Source organism: Bactrocera dorsalis, chromosome 4, assembly GCF_023373825.1.
Source record: "Bactrocera dorsalis isolate Fly_Bdor chromosome 4, ASM2337382v1, whole genome shotgun sequence".
Taxonomy (NCBI): domain Eukaryota; kingdom Metazoa; phylum Arthropoda; class Insecta; order Diptera; family Tephritidae; genus Bactrocera; species Bactrocera dorsalis.
Window position 1 is genome coordinate 68998328 of NC_064306.1, and position 18870 is coordinate 69017197.

Below are 18870 nucleotides of genomic sequence, written 5' to 3' on the forward strand. Positions count from 1 at the left end.
GAATTCCTCTACAAAACGATGTGGATGGTTGAAACGCTTCTATTGGTAAATTTTGATATATCTTGCAACGTTTTTCCTTCCTTTTGAAGAACATATGTTGCTTTCTTCGAATGTGGTTTCCTTTGATTTTCTTCCCATAATTTACTTGAAATAATAATAAACATAAACAGTGTTTTTCATACATACTTTGTTGATAAAATTATTGAAAGTTTTCTATCGTCAAACGAACAGTTGTGATTTGAAATAACCGCTATAAAGAGAATGGTTGTGTTTGTAGTCCGATTTTGCCCATTTTGAATTTAAACACATAGTTAATTTATAAAACACGAATAATCCAACAGTCTAGTGTTTCAACTTAAAGCGGCAAAAATTTCTATTCCAAGTTTAAACCCCGAAGAATGTATGGATATAAGTTAATATTTTATATTCCTAATAATATTGTACTATTTTGAAATTCTACTTTCCCATGCACGAGTACATACATACATATAAAGTAAAACACAAATGGTATATTTTTCAGATGGTCATACTTCAGCTGCACTGTTGCATGTTTTCAATTTATTAAAATAGCGATTTCATGTACTCATTTTTATATAAAAGAGATATACATATGTATGTATGTATATGTTTGCTTATATTTTTGTATGTATAAAAATCGTTCATGTGAATGTTTTTTATTACATAACGATAACTTATTAATTATTTTGTATTAAATACATAAATATTAAGAGCGTATTTATTCTCCAATATAGGGCTCTTAAACGCATATATATTTACCTTACGTACTATCTAATCAGCAGGAATATTTCATGTTAACAATTGGCAATTTCTCTTAAGTAATTCAGCGAATGCAAGTTCGTCTTGCATTTTATATTATTAATTGTATATATGTATATAAATATATATGTATATACTGGACAGACTCGTTTAATTAAATATTTTGATTTTGTAAAACATTGTATACAAAGTTTCTTAACTGCACATTTTGTTTAAAAAAAAAATGTTGTTGTTCAGGACTAAGTGGTCCATTAAGAGATTGTACAATCGCAGCACATCAATGTGTAGTAAAGACACTTTACCACTTTATCGTCTTCATCGGCAACGCCGTCTTTGGCGCTTTGCTTGCTCGATACGCCGTCAAGTTGGTCTAATTCCTTCGTAGTTGAGATCTTCTTTTTCTTTTTCTTGTTCTTCTTACTGAGCAATTCCTTGCCATTCCGTTCGAGAAGTAGTTCATCAATCCATTCAAGATCGTTACTTGGCAATTTTGTATTATCGGATATACTTTCGATGGAATCAATATCATTCTGAAATGGCAATTTTATTATTATTTTTTAATGAATAATACAACAGTATTGGTACAGCAAAACGACATTACCTGATGGTTATTATTTTCATTTTTATGGCGATGCTTCTTTTTGGGGGACAAACCAGCCACAGAATCTCGTTCACTATGTTGTTTAGGTGTGTTAGACGGCGACGGTGTGGTCGCTGTTGAAGCCGTCGTACCAGCCGATGTATTCAAGAGCACACTCGTTGCACCCTCAGGTGGTGGAGTATTAAGACCATTTTTAGGTGGTGATGGCAGGTCATATACGTCGACCTCGTTCGAAATGTCCTTGCCGAGAATTGAAAAACGATTCTCCTGCGTTAAAAATATAATAATGTGAATATGTATATCCATTTACAAACATTTTTAAATGAAATTCATATATGTATGTATGTATAGTATGTATATAATTCGTAAATACTTACATCCATTATTTCTGCCGTTGTAGTTGTGGTCACAGTTGTAAACGCAGTTTTGGCCGGCATACTGCTAGAGCTTGGACTTTTGTCACTCCCCGTTGTACTAGAAGTTGTTATAACAATTAATTTCGGTGTGGCACCAGTATCGGGGCTGTTCGGTATAGATACTATAGGCGTTGTAGAGGCTGTACTACTGGGGGTTTGTGCTGCGTTATGAACCTTGGCATCAGGGCTTGAACTGCCTTCGGCTGTTGAGATAGATATTGTTGGTGTTGTTGCTGAGTTGGTACATTTCTCCACACCCACAGCGCCGAGGGCACAAGCAGCTGACGTTATGCCAGAAACTGAAGGGCCGTCAAAGAGGTTATTGTCAGGATCGCTAAAGGATAAAATATTAGAGAAAAAAGCATATTAGAAAACCGATCGGGGCGATGTTGTGCTTAAAAAATGCGTTAGGCCGATGAATGTAATGTGCATATTTGTAAATATGTACAAATGCATGATTGTATGTATGTAAGCAGGCATATGAACGTAAGTAGTTAGCCAGTGCGCATTTAAGTTATATGCGGCATTTGATTGTACAATATTTACATGTTTACATGTGCAATGCGATGGAATTGTATGTCAATTATTGGATTTTCTGTATGCGCATCGCGTTCACAACAATGCTTGGGTTAGGCTTAAATGATGATGTCACAAGTATCAAATGACAATGTACATATGAAATAAATTATGGTTGGGTTGTATAATGCACATAAATATAAATATGATAATGTTGAATGTTTTAAAAATGTTTGCTAAATATTGTTAAATATTTTACTTTTTCTTTTCGATTTAGATATGTAAAGCATACAGTTGTGTGACTTCAACACTTGAATATACGAATGACGTATACTTTATTTGACTAAAACTCTTTTGCACTCAATGACTAATCGGTGTACGTTTCGCTTCTATGCACTCAGATTTTGGATTTTAAGGTTTTTAACAATTTTTACATTGTTTCTTTTTGTTTAAGGTTGCCTTTGTTGTAGTTATTTAAACACCTCCAGAAAATCAGAGCGAATAAATACCAGCAGAAGAAGCAAATTAAACGGATAAAATAACACTGAAAGATGTTCAACATCTTCGGCATCCGCGTTGCTGATGTTGCGCTGTTTAATGAGCAGTTCAAAATCCGGAAAATCTCACGCCAAACAAGCGCAATCAACCATTTGGCACACCAACGCAAGCACTAAACCGAACACCTTCCTCTAATAATAATTGAACAGCTGAGATTGAGATTTGCCCGCGGCATATTCATGTATGCTGGTTGGATCCAGTCGAGCGTAATATGGAGAAGCTCAAATTGCGAGTAGAGTGCCCGGTGATTTGGCTTCACTTCGCTTCAAATATAGACACTGTGAGCATGGAACGACTACAATAAGCTCGTGCAATGAAATATAAGTGCTCCAAAGCTAGGAAAGAGAGACAGTATATATGTCACGTGTATGTACTACATTAAAAAAAAAACTTTTGTTTATACATAAGTTGAGCGCGAATTGTAAACAAAAACAATAACCGACTCATTTGTTGCAAATTTTTGTTATGGAGCGTGCTTATGAAGTTTTGTTTACAATTGTATTAAGTCTCCGAGACAACTTGGACGTTAGTGCGAAATATAAAGTACCTAGATATCCATGGAGTGTACAAATGTATTTATGCAAAACTGAATGAATTCCGTTTCGAAACCAAACCGATTTTCAGTGCCGGTTGATTTAATTCAAACAACTAAAATTCTTAAAAATTTTAGAATCTATCATTTTCAAAATACATATGTTATTAGTTATATATTAGTTGTTTATAATTTTTAATATTTATATATTTATATTATGTACATATGTACAAATTTAATTTTAATAAGTTCAGTTTGTCAAACCAATTTAAGTCATGAAGTGTGTTTAAATGTGAATGAATGAATTTTCGAATTGTAATGAAATGTTTACATGCTCGTGTCATTATGACATAAAATGGTATTTGTAGTGCCAAAACAGTTATTTCAGTAACACAATGATGAATTGTATTTGTATTAACTTACGAATGCTCTTTAATGCCATCATCCACTAATTATTGCGAAAGTATGTACAGATTATATGGAAGATGTTGTAGAACACCAGATTAAAAGATAAAGCAAGTTTTTTGTTTAAATTCTTTAGATATTGTATTTGATACAGCGAAAACTTACGCATCGAGTAGGTCTTTTTGATTTTTACTCCCACCCAGGGACCACACCTCGTTTTTCTTTTGTTCACCTTTGTGCGGCACATGTTTGTTGGTGGAGTCGAAACGACCTTTGGGATGGCTTTTACGTCCCCCCGGTATCCATAGTATGCGGAGACCTGACGAACCAGACTTATTTGATAATTTGCCGCTACTAAAGAATTTATTACGCGACGAAGACATTTTTTCAGTTGTTGTTATTTATAGCTTGCTTATTTTGAAATGCTATTTTGTTTGAAAGAAAATGAAATATAATAACATAAATAACGATTATCTATGTATTATAGAAACTAGAAAAAGAGAAAAAATTAGTTACATATTCACTACTTTATATATCATTAAGATATATAAGCATCCATATGTGCTTAAAGTTTTACCAATATTGGTGGAAACTATCGAAGTAACGGGGTTTTTAATAAGAGCGCAAAAATAAAACAAAAACGGTTTGGGATATTAATGAAATTTTTTATTTCTGTGAAAGTACATTCCAAGCCATTATGCATGGAACTCGATTTGTTTTGCAGAGCCATCACGGACAGGCTTACAGAAGTCAAGACACTGAACTCTATTTTCGACAGTTTTCAAGCATAAATCGGCGGATACTGCTGCAATTTCACGTTCGACATTCGTACGAAGTGCATCAATCGGCGCTGACTAGTTGGCATAGACGATAGACTTGACGTAGCCGCACAAGAAATAGTCTAACGGCGTCAAATCGCACGACCGTGGCGACCAATTGGCTGGGCCATTTCCAAAAAACTTCACTGGTTTCAATAAATCGATTGTGACATTCACTATGTGGCTTGTGGCGTCGTCCTGTTGGAACCGCATATTGTCCTAGTCCATATCATCCAATTCGGGCCCAAAATTTTCGGTTATGATTGCGATTAGCGATTACCATTCTCAATAACGTGCCGATATTTATCATCACGGAAGAAGTACGGCCCAATGACGCCGCCGGCCCATAAATTGCACCCAACCGTAATTTTTTCGGAATGCAATGGTGACTCATGGAGTACGTGTGGATTGCTGCCTGACCAATAACGCATATTTTGCTTATTGACAAAGCCATTCAGCCAGAAATGTGCCTCATCGCTGAAGATGATTTTCGTTGAAAATCCGAATAATGTTCAAGTTGTTCTTGTGTCAATTTGATCTTGTAAGGATGTAGGATCGTATATCTTTCCATGACGAAATGGCAAACCTTACTGAAGAGAAATGTCAAGAGAGGGGGAAAATATGGCGTCGTTTGCTGTCCCTATCGGTCTACTTTTGTTTTTCCCTATTAAAAAACCTTATACATGCCCGAAACTCACAAATACAAAACTGTCAAACATCGGTGTAATGAATAAAGAATAAATGCATGACATTTTTCGCCAAATACTAAATTCTCAAAATACCTCTTTAAGATTGCCAAAACGATTATGATTCAAAGGACCAAGCAAGAACACTAAAACTTTCAGAAGTAAATGGCTCGTTGGTTCAGATAACTGAAATACGATAAAAAATCCATTTAATTGAAGACACAGACAACATTTTTACATTTTCCAAATATCCAATATTTAGGGTTCTGAAGTCTGATTTGAATTGGCTTAAAAATTATTGCGTGACTTAAATCTTAATTCTCTATTTAGCTCACAAATCTGAAATTTTAACTACTTTTTGCCAAACCTTTCGTTAAGCCACATATGTACATATGTATGTATCGCATGTGTATATATAAACCTGGTAAGAAATGAGAGAAACGTGTTGTTTATTGAGTGCACGAACTAAAGATATATTGTCACCATAAATACTATGAGCTTGTGTTACTTGTAGCATGATTGTTATTCATGCTGCTACAAAATCACAGACAAAGATCGGCAAGGGTATGCCTTGCCCCAACGGCCCGAGCCCACAACGTTAAGACCGTAAAAAGTGGAGCGGCTCAATGCAGACGCTTTGTGGAGAACTCAATAGACCACCAAGTGCTAAACAACCATAATTCATATATGTATAAACATATACATAAGTATATATGTATATACATAAATATACACAGGCTTGGTAGCAATAAACAATTGCTGCTGATCATTGATCGACTATGAGAGAATAGCAGCACGGCTTAGTTAGATTCTTTAGAAAATGGAAGACACAGACTCCATTGGTTGCAATAATTCGTAAAATAAAGCGTGTCTGCTGTTCTTTATGGCCGAGGCTAGTAAGTATGCGAGCGCAAAAACAACAAATAACAACTTCAACTTCAATTGGATGCTTTTTGCATAGCGGCATTGCTGGTGCCTCTTGTCAGGTTCGATTTACCTGCCGGATAAAAAAGGAAACTAAACAGCGATTCTTACAGTCCTCATAGGAATTTCGTAAGCGAATTTTTAAATAATTTTGTAAAGTAATTTTTATGAAGAGGTTGCCAATATTTATCAAACCCTTTATTTTTAATTTAACCTTTTTGTCCCTCTGTTTTATATTAAAATCAGCAAATACATCTAAGCAATCATATTGCTTAATTTCAAAATTTTGATAAAAATTAAATATTTTTCGAGTGACGCGCAATCTCGAACGGTTCTGATAATGTCTTTCACTACTGAATTGAAATTTGACTTCTTCGCGGATGAAACCTGAAAAAATTATCTATATTATCAAAAATCTGGTAGGCCCTTGTATGGTGAACCATATACAGAAAATGTAGACAATTTTATAGTGATGGGATCATTTCTCTCCGATTAGTCACTCAAGCAAATTTCAAAAATCTAGTTTTGCGTTTAAAGATGAGCTGATTGAACTGGGCGATTACTCTTTAAGGGGTTACATGGGTTTCCTCGGGTAAAAACAGCATTTTTTCAACAATTTTTTTTTTTCATATAAAAATGAAATACTTTATTAGATTTTTTATTGTTACAGACATACACTATTAACAAAGAAACTCTGAAATATTTTGAAAAAAAAGAGGTTGAAACTCGGCCATTGCGACGCCATTTCTGGGATACCTCGGGACCGCGGGACTCCGCGTTGGCAAGATAACTCTTTACAGGATCATCAAAAGAGAAAAGTACGTGTTTGAGTTAAAACCTTAACTTAGAACATGGACGAAAGAAAAAAAAAACTGATTGATTTGACTGATTGGATTTTTGGATTTTAACAAAAAAAAAAAAACAAAAAATTTCGCGACATTTTTTTTTCAATTAGTTGTAATCGAAGTCTTCAAGAATTGTATCTCAAAGTCCTGTGTAAAATTTCATGAAGATTGGTTGAGTAGTTCTCGGGAAATCGTGCTAACCGACTTCAAAAACACAAGATTCGAGAAAAACGCTTTTAAAGACGGCGCGCGCTAGTCTCGAGCGCACAAGTCCTCAAGATTGTATCTCCGAAACTATTACTCGTATCAGCTTGAACATTAGGGCAATAATCTAGAGCTGTTGTAGACGTTAATAAGACAATAACAAAATCGATTTTTTGAAACCCGTAAACCCATGTAATCTCTTAAATGGCTGTTACTCAAAAAGCATAATATTGAGAAAAAAAAAACAGTTTTTTTTATTATTTTAAATTACGCGTGCCCTTAATTAGCAAGATTCAATCAGATAATTTGTTAAAACATTTTCGGTAACTCAAAAATAAGAGACTTGATTGTAAAGCATGTATTTAGCCATACGTTCTGCATACTTAAGCCTTTAAACAATCGCTACATGAAGCATTGATCTGCAAAGCAGATCGCAGCAACTCGGTATGCTTTTACTGCCTTAAGCTTGGTATTGTTGTTTAAAGCTATTGGAATTTCAGTTTAGTTGCCGGCTGCCAACTTGTTTTATGTGTACTTTGAAGAAACAGCCATGCGAATAACTTTGTAAGAAGGGCTTGTATACATGCATATATACATACATAACTGGATACGTTAAACATACATATGTATGTACATTTTTACACAAATCTTTATGCAGTATCCACAGGCCTTTAACGTTGGTAAAAGAGCTGATGTTTTGTTCGGCCGCTTCAAGTTCTTTTACTTCACTTTGTTAGTTGGCGGGTGGATAATTTGAGGCTTCACGTTAAAAATCATGCTCTAAAGACAGTTCAGTTTCAGTTACTTGTAGCATTGTGTAATTTGGAATTTATGTGACCACACCTCGCAAGTCAATTTGTATTTTATTACATTTCTGCATACTCGTTAAAAAGCGAGTGCCAATTGAAAGAAATAAAAATATTTACGTATGTACATAACTACAAAAAAAAAAAAAAAAATGTTAACTTCACTTACACCGAAGCTATTATACCCTTCACAGGTTCTAGTTTTCTTCCAAAAACTTAATTTTGATTCAGTTGCATTGTCTATACGACGGTAAAGAAAATCAAAACCCTATGGAACCAGCTACCAGCTACTGCAAATTCCTATTGGCACTCGATAGAAGAAACTGTAGGAACATGATGGGAATACTAACTGGTCACCGTCTGGTGGCGATACACGCCCGCAGGGTGGGGCTGACAGATCGAGAAGACGTTAGGAAATGCTCAGAGCAGGACACCAGGGAAACAATAGAGTATCTCTTGCGCACTTATCCCGTATTGGCAAGACTACGCGGTAAACATCTGTGGTCCCCGCGGTATGATACAGAGGAGGTAACGATAGTGAGGAGTGCAGAGTCTGTTAAAATTCGCGTCAAGCGAAGGCTTCCTAAAGGATGACTATTCCTCTTGGACCTAACAACAGAACTCCATTTGGTATCGCAAAGAACCAAAATTGGTCTGGGCGTGGCTTATTGGCCTACCAGATTAACATAATCTAATCTAACACGCAGAGCGACGACTCAGTTCGTCACGCAGATCATTTGTATGTAAGTATGTACGTGTATTTAATAGGGTCTTCGATGTTTCCTTACAAACTTCGTGGTTCGTTCATTCAGGGTGTAAAAATGTAAGACAATTACGTATAAGTCACGCAACTTTCAAACACAATACGGTTAACTCACATACTTGTATGTAAAGATATGTATGTATACACATGTACATATTTATTGAGCTAAAAGTGAAAATAAATAAAACTTCACGCATTTATAGAATACGAAAAATACCTTGTTTGAAATATTCGTAGCGGCAACAAAAATGCCGAAAGATCATAGCAATGCCGCAGGGGGCGACGACGCCGGGAGAGGTGCAGTCGCAAACGAGGTTTCAATTAATTTATCAACGTGCTTTGTTCACTTGTTGTCGTAGATTAAGGTCAAACGAGCTGGCGGACAAACCGCAAAAATACTTGATTGTCATGATTGTCAAGCTGACTAAGCAATGATACAATCTTTGTTATACTCTCGCAACAAAGTTGCTAAAGAGAGTATTATAGTTTTGTTCACATAACGGTTGTTTGTAAGTCCTAAAACTAAAAGAGCCAGATATAGGGTTATATATACCAAAGTGATCAGGGTGACGAGTAGAGTTGAAATCCGGATGTCTGTCTGTCCGTCCGTCCGTCTGTCCGTCCGTCCGTCCGTGCAAGCTGTAACTTGAGTAAAAATTGAGATATCATGATGAAACTTGGTACACGTATTTCTTGGCTCCATAAGAAGGTTAAGTTCGAAGATGGGCAAAATCGGCCCACTGCCACGCCCACAAAATGGCGGAAACCGAAAACTTATAAAATGTCATAACTAAGCCATAAATAAAGATATTAAAGTGAAATTTAGCACAAAGGATCGCATTAGGGAGGAGCATATTTGGACGTAATTTTTTTGGAAAAGTGGGCGTGGCCCCGCCCCTACTAAGTTTTTTGTATATATCTCGGAAACTACTATAGCTATTACAACCAAACTCTATATAGTCGTTTCCTTCAGGCATTTCCATATACAGTTCAAAAATGGAAGAAATCGGATAATAACCACGCCCACCTCCCATACAAAGGTTATGTTGAAAATCACTAAAATTGCGTTAACCGACTAACAAAAAACGCCAGAAACACTAAATTTTACGGAAGAAATGGCAGAAGGAAGTTGCACCCAGACTTTTTTTAAAAATTGAAAATGGGCGTGGCGTCGCCCACTTATGGACCAAAAACCATATCTCAGGAACTACTCGACCGATTTCAATGAAATTCGGTATATAACATTTTCTTAACACCTTGATGACATGTACGAAATATGGGTGAAATCGGTTCACAACCACGCCTTATTCCAATATAACGCCATTTTGAATTCCATCTGATGCCTTCTCTGTAAAATATATACATTAGGAAGCAATGATGATAGGTAAATGACGGATAATGAAATCTCGATTATCACTTTATCATGCGAGAGTATAAAATGTTCGGTTACACCCGAACTTATCCCTTCCTTACTTGTTTTTTTTTTTTTTTTTATTTTCAAATTTCAAAAATATAGTGGCAATTACAATATTTGACAATCGAGTTTTAATTCGACTTTTCAACTTTCCATAAGTAGAGGTTTAAAAACATACACTTTTTCTTTGCTTTTCCAACTGAAACTAGGACTTTTTAATGCTGGCATTCAAGGGAAGTTGTACTTGTATGTATTTTTCAAAAGCGCTACAGAAGTTTATTTAAATAAAACAAAAACGGCACGTTCACCAAACTTGGTTTTCAATAAATCGATTATGACATTCGCTGTGTAGCTTGTGATGTCGATCTTTTCACAAAATTCGTTACAACGATGACACAAAGATGCCCAACGCTTGAGAACGAGGCGTGTGAGAGACTGATTTGGATCTTCCCCAATTGATGCACTTGTGTGCAATATTCTCGACACTACGGACCCTTCTTTGTCTCACTGGAATGAAAGCAATTTGTGCTCTGCCTGTGGATTCGATTATTACGACCATAAGTTGGACGTAGTGCTCTTAAAGTAGAGGCCACTGACTCTGAATTTCGGTAGTAAATTTTAATAATTTCGACTCGTTGTTGGATCGATTATCTTTCCATGACGAAATGGTAAACCTTACTGAAGAGAGAAAAATCCGTTATATGTACAGTGCCGGTCAATATAATAGCACCAGTTGCAATTATCTGATTCGAGTGATGTAAAAATTTCAGCTATTTGTTATGTTATTTTTTTGAGTGTAAAAAACAGTTACATTATTTATGCTCTCTCAGAGTGTGTGCATTTGTTGTCAAATTTCGTAACTGTTAATGAGTTATAACAGATCTTTTGCCAACACCTCTCATTTCGTGCAGTCAATAAAATAGCACCAGTAGACTCTTTTTTGTTTGTTTTGCAAAAATTTGTGGAAAAAAGTGAAAACGGAAGGTAATAAACATCTTTTTATATTTTTTCTATTAAATCGTGTAATAATTTACAAAAAATTGTATAGTTATGGGTCGCGGAAAGCATTGTTCGCCGGAAAAACGTGAACTAATAAAAAAATTTGCGTCCGAGGGTAAATCGTATTCCCAGATAAGGGATATGCTGGGCTGTTCCAATAAAATGATAATAAATGCTGTAAGATATGAACAAAAAGTTGAATCCCGTGGTAGAAAGCGTGTTTTGTCACCCTTAATGGTAAAACGTTTAGTAAGGACGACTAAAGCAAATCCCTTTATGACAGCTACGGAGCTCAAAAAAACATTGGATGTGCCGGCGAGCGTGGAAACTATTCGCCGCAGACTTCGAGACAACAGCCTGAATGCCTGCAGTCCTCGAAAAGTGCCGCTGCTTTCCTCTAAGCATATTGCTAAACGAATGTCTTTTGCTAAAGCACATCTAAATTGGCCAAACGAAAAGTGGAGAAATGTGCTACGGACTGACGAATCCAAAATTGTTCTTTTTGGTGGAAAGGGTTCAAGATGTTTTGTCCGTAGGCCACCTAACAGCGAATACAAGCCACAATTCACATCAAAAACTATCAAACATGGAGGTCATAGTATTATGGTATGGGGTTGCTTCTCATATCAAGGTGTGGGTCCCATATATTGGATCAAAACCGTTATGGATTCATCGGTTTATGTAAAAATCCTTGATGAAATTATGCTGCCGTATGCTTCCTACGAAATGCCGCTGGTGTGGGTCTTCCAGCAAGACAATGACCCCAAACACACCAGCAAAATGGCAAAAAAATGGTTAAACGATAACTCCATCAATGTAATGGAGTGGCCTGCACAGTCCCCGGATTTGAACCCTATCGAAAATCTGTGGACCGACATAAAGAAGGGTGTATCTACAATAAAACCAACAACTGTTGAAGGGCTCTGGCAGGCTGTGCAGAAAATTTGGAGCTCCATAAAAGTTGAAAGATGCCAGCATTTAGTGGATTCCATGGGAAGGCGTTGTGCCGCTGTAATAGCAAACAAAGGGCACGCGACAAAGTACTGAAAATATGTAATTAATTATTATTAGTATTAATCTAAAAGATATCTGACTAAAATTTTTGATTTATTTTAAGAAAGACCATTATTTTTGTTAAAAATGAATTGAAGTGCTATTATTTTGACTGTGTAGTTTTTAAGGTGTTTGTTTAAATTCATTAACATAACGGGTGATTTTTTTGAGGTTAGGATTTTCATGCATTAGTATTTGACAGATCACGTGGGATTTCAGACATGGTGTCAAAGAGAAAGATGCTCAGTATGCTTTGACATTTCATCATGAATAGACTTACTAACGAGCAACGCTTGCAAATCATTGAATTTTATTACCAAAATCAGTGTTCGGTCCGAAATGTGTTTCGCGCGCGTGTTTTGTTCAGCGATGAGGCTCATTTCTGGTTGAATGGCTACGTAAATAAGCAAAATTGCCGCATTTGGGGTGAAGAGCAACCAGAAGCCGTTCAAGAACTGCCCATGCATCCCGAAAAATGCACTGTTTGGTGTGGTTTGTACGCTGGTGGAATCATTGGACCGTATTTTTTCAAAGATGCTGTTGGACGCAACGTTACGGTGAATGGCGATCGCTATCGTTCGATGCTAACAAACTTTTTGTTGCCAAAAATGGAAGAACTGAACTTGGTTGACATGTGGTTTCAACAAGATGGCGCTACATGCCACACAGCTCGCGATTCTATGGCCATTTTGAGGGAAAACTTCGGACAACATTTCATCTCAAGAAATGGACCCGTAAGTTGGCCACCAAGATCATGCGATTTAACGCCTTTAGACTATTTTTTGTGGGGCTACGTCAAGTCTAAAGTCTACAGAAATAAGCCAGCAACTATTCCAGCTTTGGAAGACAACATTTCCGAAGAAATTCGGGCTATTCCGGCCGAAATGCTCGAAAAAGTTGCCCAAAATTGGACTTTCCGAATGGACCACCTAAGACGCAGCCGCGGTCAACATTTAAATGAAATTATCTTCAAAAAGTAAATGTCATGAACCAATCTAACGTTTCAAATAAAGAACTGATGAGATTTTGCAAATTTTATGCGTTTTTTTTTTTAAAAAAGTTATCAAGCTCTTAAAAAATCATATTATAAACTGTTAAAAAAAACAAATAATTTTTTTATGATAATGAACTATTAGCATCAAAGAATTTATTATTTTGTTATGAGTTGAATTGGCCCAAGAGTTAAAGAGATATAAACGGAGTCAGTATAAATTTATGCGTGGTGCTATTATATTGACCGCAGCTGTATATATAAATTATTAGGATGATGAGTTCAAATCCGGGTGACAGTTTATCTGCTTGATGAAACTTGGTACGCGCGTTGCTTGGCAAAACAAGTAAGAGTCCGCAGATGGGCGTAATCGAACTGTCACGCCCACAAAATGTCATTACTAAGCGCTAGATTAAGATATAAAATTCTAATTTGGCACAAGGGATCGAAGTAGCAAAGGAAATAAGCGGGCAAAAATTTTGAAAAAGTGGGCGTGGCTACACCCTCTAATAAGTATAATGTACATACATATGTATAAATTTGCTATAACAACTAAATTAGCCTAGGCCAAATATTAGAAGAACTTCTACCGACAGTGTGAAAATGGATGAAATCAGAAGATAACTCTCTCAATTCAAATATAACGGTATTGTTAAAAACTACCAAGAGTGAAATAAATCAATAAAATAAAACAGATAATCAATAACGAGAGAGACATTCAATTTTACCTCCGAGATGGTATGAGAAGTCTTTATAGGAGCCGGTATAAAAATTTGACGATGGGCGGGGTACCCCCTACTTTTTGGCGAAATCACATATCTCGGGACCCGACTAACCGATTTCGACTAAATTTAGTACGTGGTACTTTTCTCATAGAAACAATTCGTAGACGTTTGCGAGATTATGATTTAGAAGCTCATAGCCCAAGAAAAGTGTCGTTGTTATCAAAAAAAACATGTGAATCAACGGCTGAATTTTGCAAATAACCACTTCGATTGGCCCCTAGCAAAATTGATAAACATTTTATGTACAAATGAATCCAAAATCGTGCTATGGTGTGCAAGGGGATCCCGTCAATACGTAAGAGGACCAACCAACTCGGAGTACAACCCAACCCAGTGGGACAGATATATTGGATTAAGGAAACCATGGATGGTACTGCACTTGTTCGAATTATGCAAGAAGTAATGCTACCCTAAGCCCTCGAAGAAATGCCGCTACATTGGCCCTTGCAATAAGACAATGACCCAAAGCACACAAGCAAGTTGGCTCAGCAATGGTTTCAGAAAAATAGGGTTAAGGTCATGGAGTGGCCTGCACAGTCTCCAGTATTGATTTATTTTCTGCATTGTGCGCACTACTACTATTTTGACCGCAACTGTTCATAAGTACGTCATAAATTGTTAATTATAATCAGCGATGCCATTGCGATATAAGGAAAATGCATTCAAGTAAATGTCCATTTGTCAGTCGAGATTTATTTCATTTTCATTTTTATGTCTGTTATTGAAGAATAGATAGTAGATATATGTATGTATGTATGTACAAATGTCATTTGGCGTTGCAATAAATGCGAATATAGTATTTACTTACATACTTAATATACGTACATACATATGTACATATACATATGCATGTATCTACCATACATTCTAGTTGTATATAACGAGACACCAATTGAGTGAGCAGAATCGATATTCAAAAGTATGTTGTACATATGTACATATGTATGCATACGAAAAGATGCACTTATGTTTAAAAAGACGTTATTTTCTTATTTAGGATAAAAGAAGAAACAATATAAAGACAGAAATTAATTTGAAAAAAGTGCAATCAGACTTAATGATAAATATGTACAAACTCTTTATAAAAAAAAAAAGTAACTAAAAGTACATACATATGTATTTTGTATATATGTATTTACAGTAATCAATATTAGATATTTTATTATAAATGGGGTTTTGCAATTTTTTCCAACAACTCAAATTTTGACCAACGAAGTGGATTATAATGTCTTTAAATAAAAATATCTTAATGAGGTTTAAAACGGCATCTAAGGGAGCTGTAATATTCAGCTATTTCTAATAAGTTTTAATGCAATTTTTTTAGCGGCACTGTGAGTACGAGTATTTACTGTTCGCATGATCTGGTCTGGACCGGTAGAGCAAAAAATTACAATCAACACGTTATCGAAACAATGAACAGCAACAACGACGACTAAATTGAAGATGAAGACAACGTCGATCTTAAGTTTTGTTTTGTTTACGTCCACATACTTATGTACATACATTAACGTTTTACGATAATTAATAAAAACCGTTTCTCTATGTATGCATATTCATTTGTTTAGTGCAAATGTTTGTATGCATGTGCATATCTACAAACATATGTATGTGTATAAGTGCTAATAACTTAAGTGAATTACTACTATACTAATTGACAGCGTTTTTTAAACACAGTTCTGTTATTTTTGGCGACTAAATTATTGGCTTCCTTTGTTAGTGTTTTGTAAATTGCGAAATATATAGTTTTACTCTGTAATGCAAATAATTTTTAAATTAGACCTGCATATATATGTATGTACATACATATGCATGTGATACCCTATTGTTTTGAATTTAAATGCTCAAAATTAAATTTATGAAATACTCATCAAATTAAGGTCAGTTATCAAATGAAATATTAAATTTGTGAGTTTAATTATAAGTATTCTTGCTCGCATAAAAGTATATACATACATATGTATGTATTTAACTTGTTTGCACTTGTAAATACTTATGTAGATTTATTAATACATTTCTTCATACAAAAAAGCCTCGTTATCGAAATTTTTTAACAGGTCTATTCACAGCTCTATGTACGTAAATAAACCAGTCTGATATATGTATATATGTACATATGTACATTCATATAAACAAAACAAACCAATCTATGCTGTTGACAATTTATAAATACAATATTAATAATATTGAATTTAAGCTCAATCAAGTTTTTTGAAGGGTATCAAGTTTTGTTGACAAAAAACTAATTAAATACATATATTACTATTTTTTATATAAAATTGGTTAGTATTAAGCAAATAATAGCATTACGCTCTGTACTTACTTAAAAACATGTGTTTGTTAAACTCAATGGAGCGAGTGAAAATTCGCTTACACCTAGCAGAGGCCTATCAAATTTCATATAATACAAGTATTTTTTATAATATTATATAACGAAATCAGTACTGAAAAAACTGGCTTTAAATATGTTCTTCAGCATAACTAGCTTCAATGTGAATCACAACATTTTTTTATTGACAAGCAACAGCAGGAGTCTGATGTTTCTTTATCTTCTTCGACAAAAACCCGTTTACTGGTTGCAGCAACAAGAAAAAAATAGCAGGTTGGATATGCTTTGCTTGGCGTATTACCTTTGCATTGAAACTGTTCGTGCTACAACTTCTGGTCTTACGCCACTTACAAACGAACTGCTATTGCTTGTTAGTTAATGAGGAAATTAGAGGAATTAGAGAATTCGGTTTAATCAAGATTTAGGTAATGAATTTATTTCTCAATTAATCGAAAAAAAGTTCTCGATGTCTTTTTTTTTGGTAGATTCGAAAACGTGCCAGCAACATGACTATTGCGTTTATTTTAACTTGCATGAATGTAAGTAACTAATTTATATGATGTTTTTGACCTTGTTCTTCAATTAATCTTGAATCACCTACCGTTACGCGTTTAGTTTTTCTATTTCATTACTTTCTTGTGGTCATTGATTACCATATCCCTTTATTACGAAGATGGGGCAGATAAAGGGCCATTAACGATAAAGTCTTAAAAATAAAAAAATTCTGAAATCATACCACTTGGATAGTTTTTTGATCAAATAATTAAATTTTTTCAAAATATTTTGACTAAGGTTTCTAAATTGCTCACATGTTAGATTACAATTTTGATATAAACTTTTTATTTTTATTTTAAAATGCTAATTATATAGGAAATTTTTTCATTTAAATATCTGTAAACAATCTCATAAATGAATATTTCATAAAATAAAACAAAATGTGTGCGCTTGTGTTTAACTTACCTCCACTGTTTGCTATTAAGCAATTTTATGGTGCTGCCTGTTTTATTGCCTGCTGAGATTCCAAACATTAAGATAAAAATGATTTGTCGCTCACTGGCTGACTAACTAAAGACTGCTTTGACACCAGACTTCTTTTAATGGTACTTGTGTGTACTAACCAAGGAATTCTGTCCGTGTTCCTCCGCAGTAGCTTACGTTGGTGTAGTGAGTATTTGTGTATCGCTTAGTTCGGCGAAGAAAGTTAAAAACCAGTTCGACAAGTGGAGTTTTTTTTCGGGTGAACAAAAGCATCCCACCTTTATCCAGAAAATATGTAATAAGCAAGATTCACCAAAAAGCTCAGATTTTGTTATGAGCGCTATGACCACACAAAACGAATTATTTAAATTTTTCAAAAAGTTGGTACAACACTGGTTTCTTACGAAATTATTTTGAATTTAGTAAGTAAGTTTGTGGTCACATTAATTGCACAAAACAGAAATGAAAAATGTTGACGTTGCTATTTCAACACTTTCAGCAACCAGTCACCAGTCTTTATGCCTACGTGAGGCATTCTTCGCGACAGAGATTTTCTCTACATGTTTCAAATTCAAGCGGTGTAAGAAATGGTGTTGTCTTCCTGGCTTTTTCTTTGTAAGTCAACAAATGCTTCTTTTGTTTCAAATATAAAATGGTAATAACTTTTTGCACTTGTTGTTAACACTGTTATAAACAAACTTTTTACAACACAATTCTTAAAAATTATAGAAACTTGTGAAAAAACCGCAAACGTCAATTAAAAAGCCGGGATATAATTATGCTATCAAATTAACATAACAAACAGTATAACACTTTTAAACACTCCTTACCACATTCAATTTCGGCGACAAACTGAGGAAATTTTCTTCAAACAAAATGAACAATAGCAGAGCTGCACTAACATGTACTTATTTCCATTTGCGAAAGCGTACTTTTACGTAAAAAGGTAACACTGACTTAATAGATAACGAATAAGTGGCGCAATAACACAACGATAATTGCAAGACGCAGCCAACGATAATCTTGTTTACGAAAGAGAGGTGTAGGATTGAGAGTAAATATTTACAAAAAACGCAGGGAACACCAAACAAGTTCTGCAGTTTTTCTTGCAAACGGAAATAAAAAAAATGTATGTAAATAAAATTAAAAATTATGTCCCCTTTTTTCATATATATTGTTTGATAATTGTTATTCCCACAGAGTATTCATGTTTGTATACAATATTTTACATATCTATTTCAGGAAAAAGTGTTTATTACGTTTCAACTTGAAAGTATGCGTTTTATGAAGTTTATCAGCTTTTTCTTGTTGTTTTTTCGGTCCTTTACTTATTTCTAATGAATAAATAACATTCATAAATTCAAATAAACGTTCGGAGCTTTCTTATACCCGTTATACTCTTAAATTTAATTTTTTTACAGAACCTGAGTTACCCTGTGAGTTCTCACCTGACATTTTGCAATTTCGAAAATT

At 34.8% G+C, this 18870-nt stretch overlaps 1 protein-coding gene across 2 annotated transcripts; it reads right to left on the reverse strand.

The window, feature by feature from the left end:
• Nucleotides 1-508: 508 nt before the first annotated feature.
• On the reverse strand, nucleotides 509-18252 carry LOC105225906 (putative protein TPRXL). Of its 2 annotated transcripts, XM_011204580.4 has the most exons (5): nucleotides 17380-18252; nucleotides 3971-4230; nucleotides 1756-2128; nucleotides 1379-1645; nucleotides 509-1307 (listed from the first exon to the last, which is right to left on the reverse strand). In XM_011204580.4, exons 2-5 carry the CDS (start codon nucleotides 4186-4188, stop codon nucleotides 1029-1031), a joined length of 1137 nt encoding a protein of 378 aa, XP_011202882.2. In that variant the 5' UTR covers nucleotides 4189-4230; nucleotides 17380-18252; the 3' UTR covers nucleotides 509-1028. The 2 variants fall into 2 exon arrangements, with proteins under 2 accessions (XP_011202882.2, XP_011202885.2); XM_011204583.4 differs by lacking the exon at nucleotides 3971-4230.
• Nucleotides 18253-18870: the final 618 nt, after the last annotated feature.

Coding starts and splice junctions, on each gene's coding strand:
- LOC105225906 (XM_011204580.4), bottom strand. CDS start 4,188: ATGTCTTCGTCGCGTAATAAATTCTTTAGTAGCGGCAAATTATCAAAT. Junction 2,129..3,970: donor CAAAAAGACCTACTCGATGC/GTAAGTTTTCGC, acceptor TTTATCCTTTAG/CGATCCTGACAATAACCTCT. Junction 1,308..1,378: donor ATGAAAATAATAACCATCAG/GTAATGTCGTTT, acceptor TTGCCATTTCAG/AATGATATTGATTCCATCGA.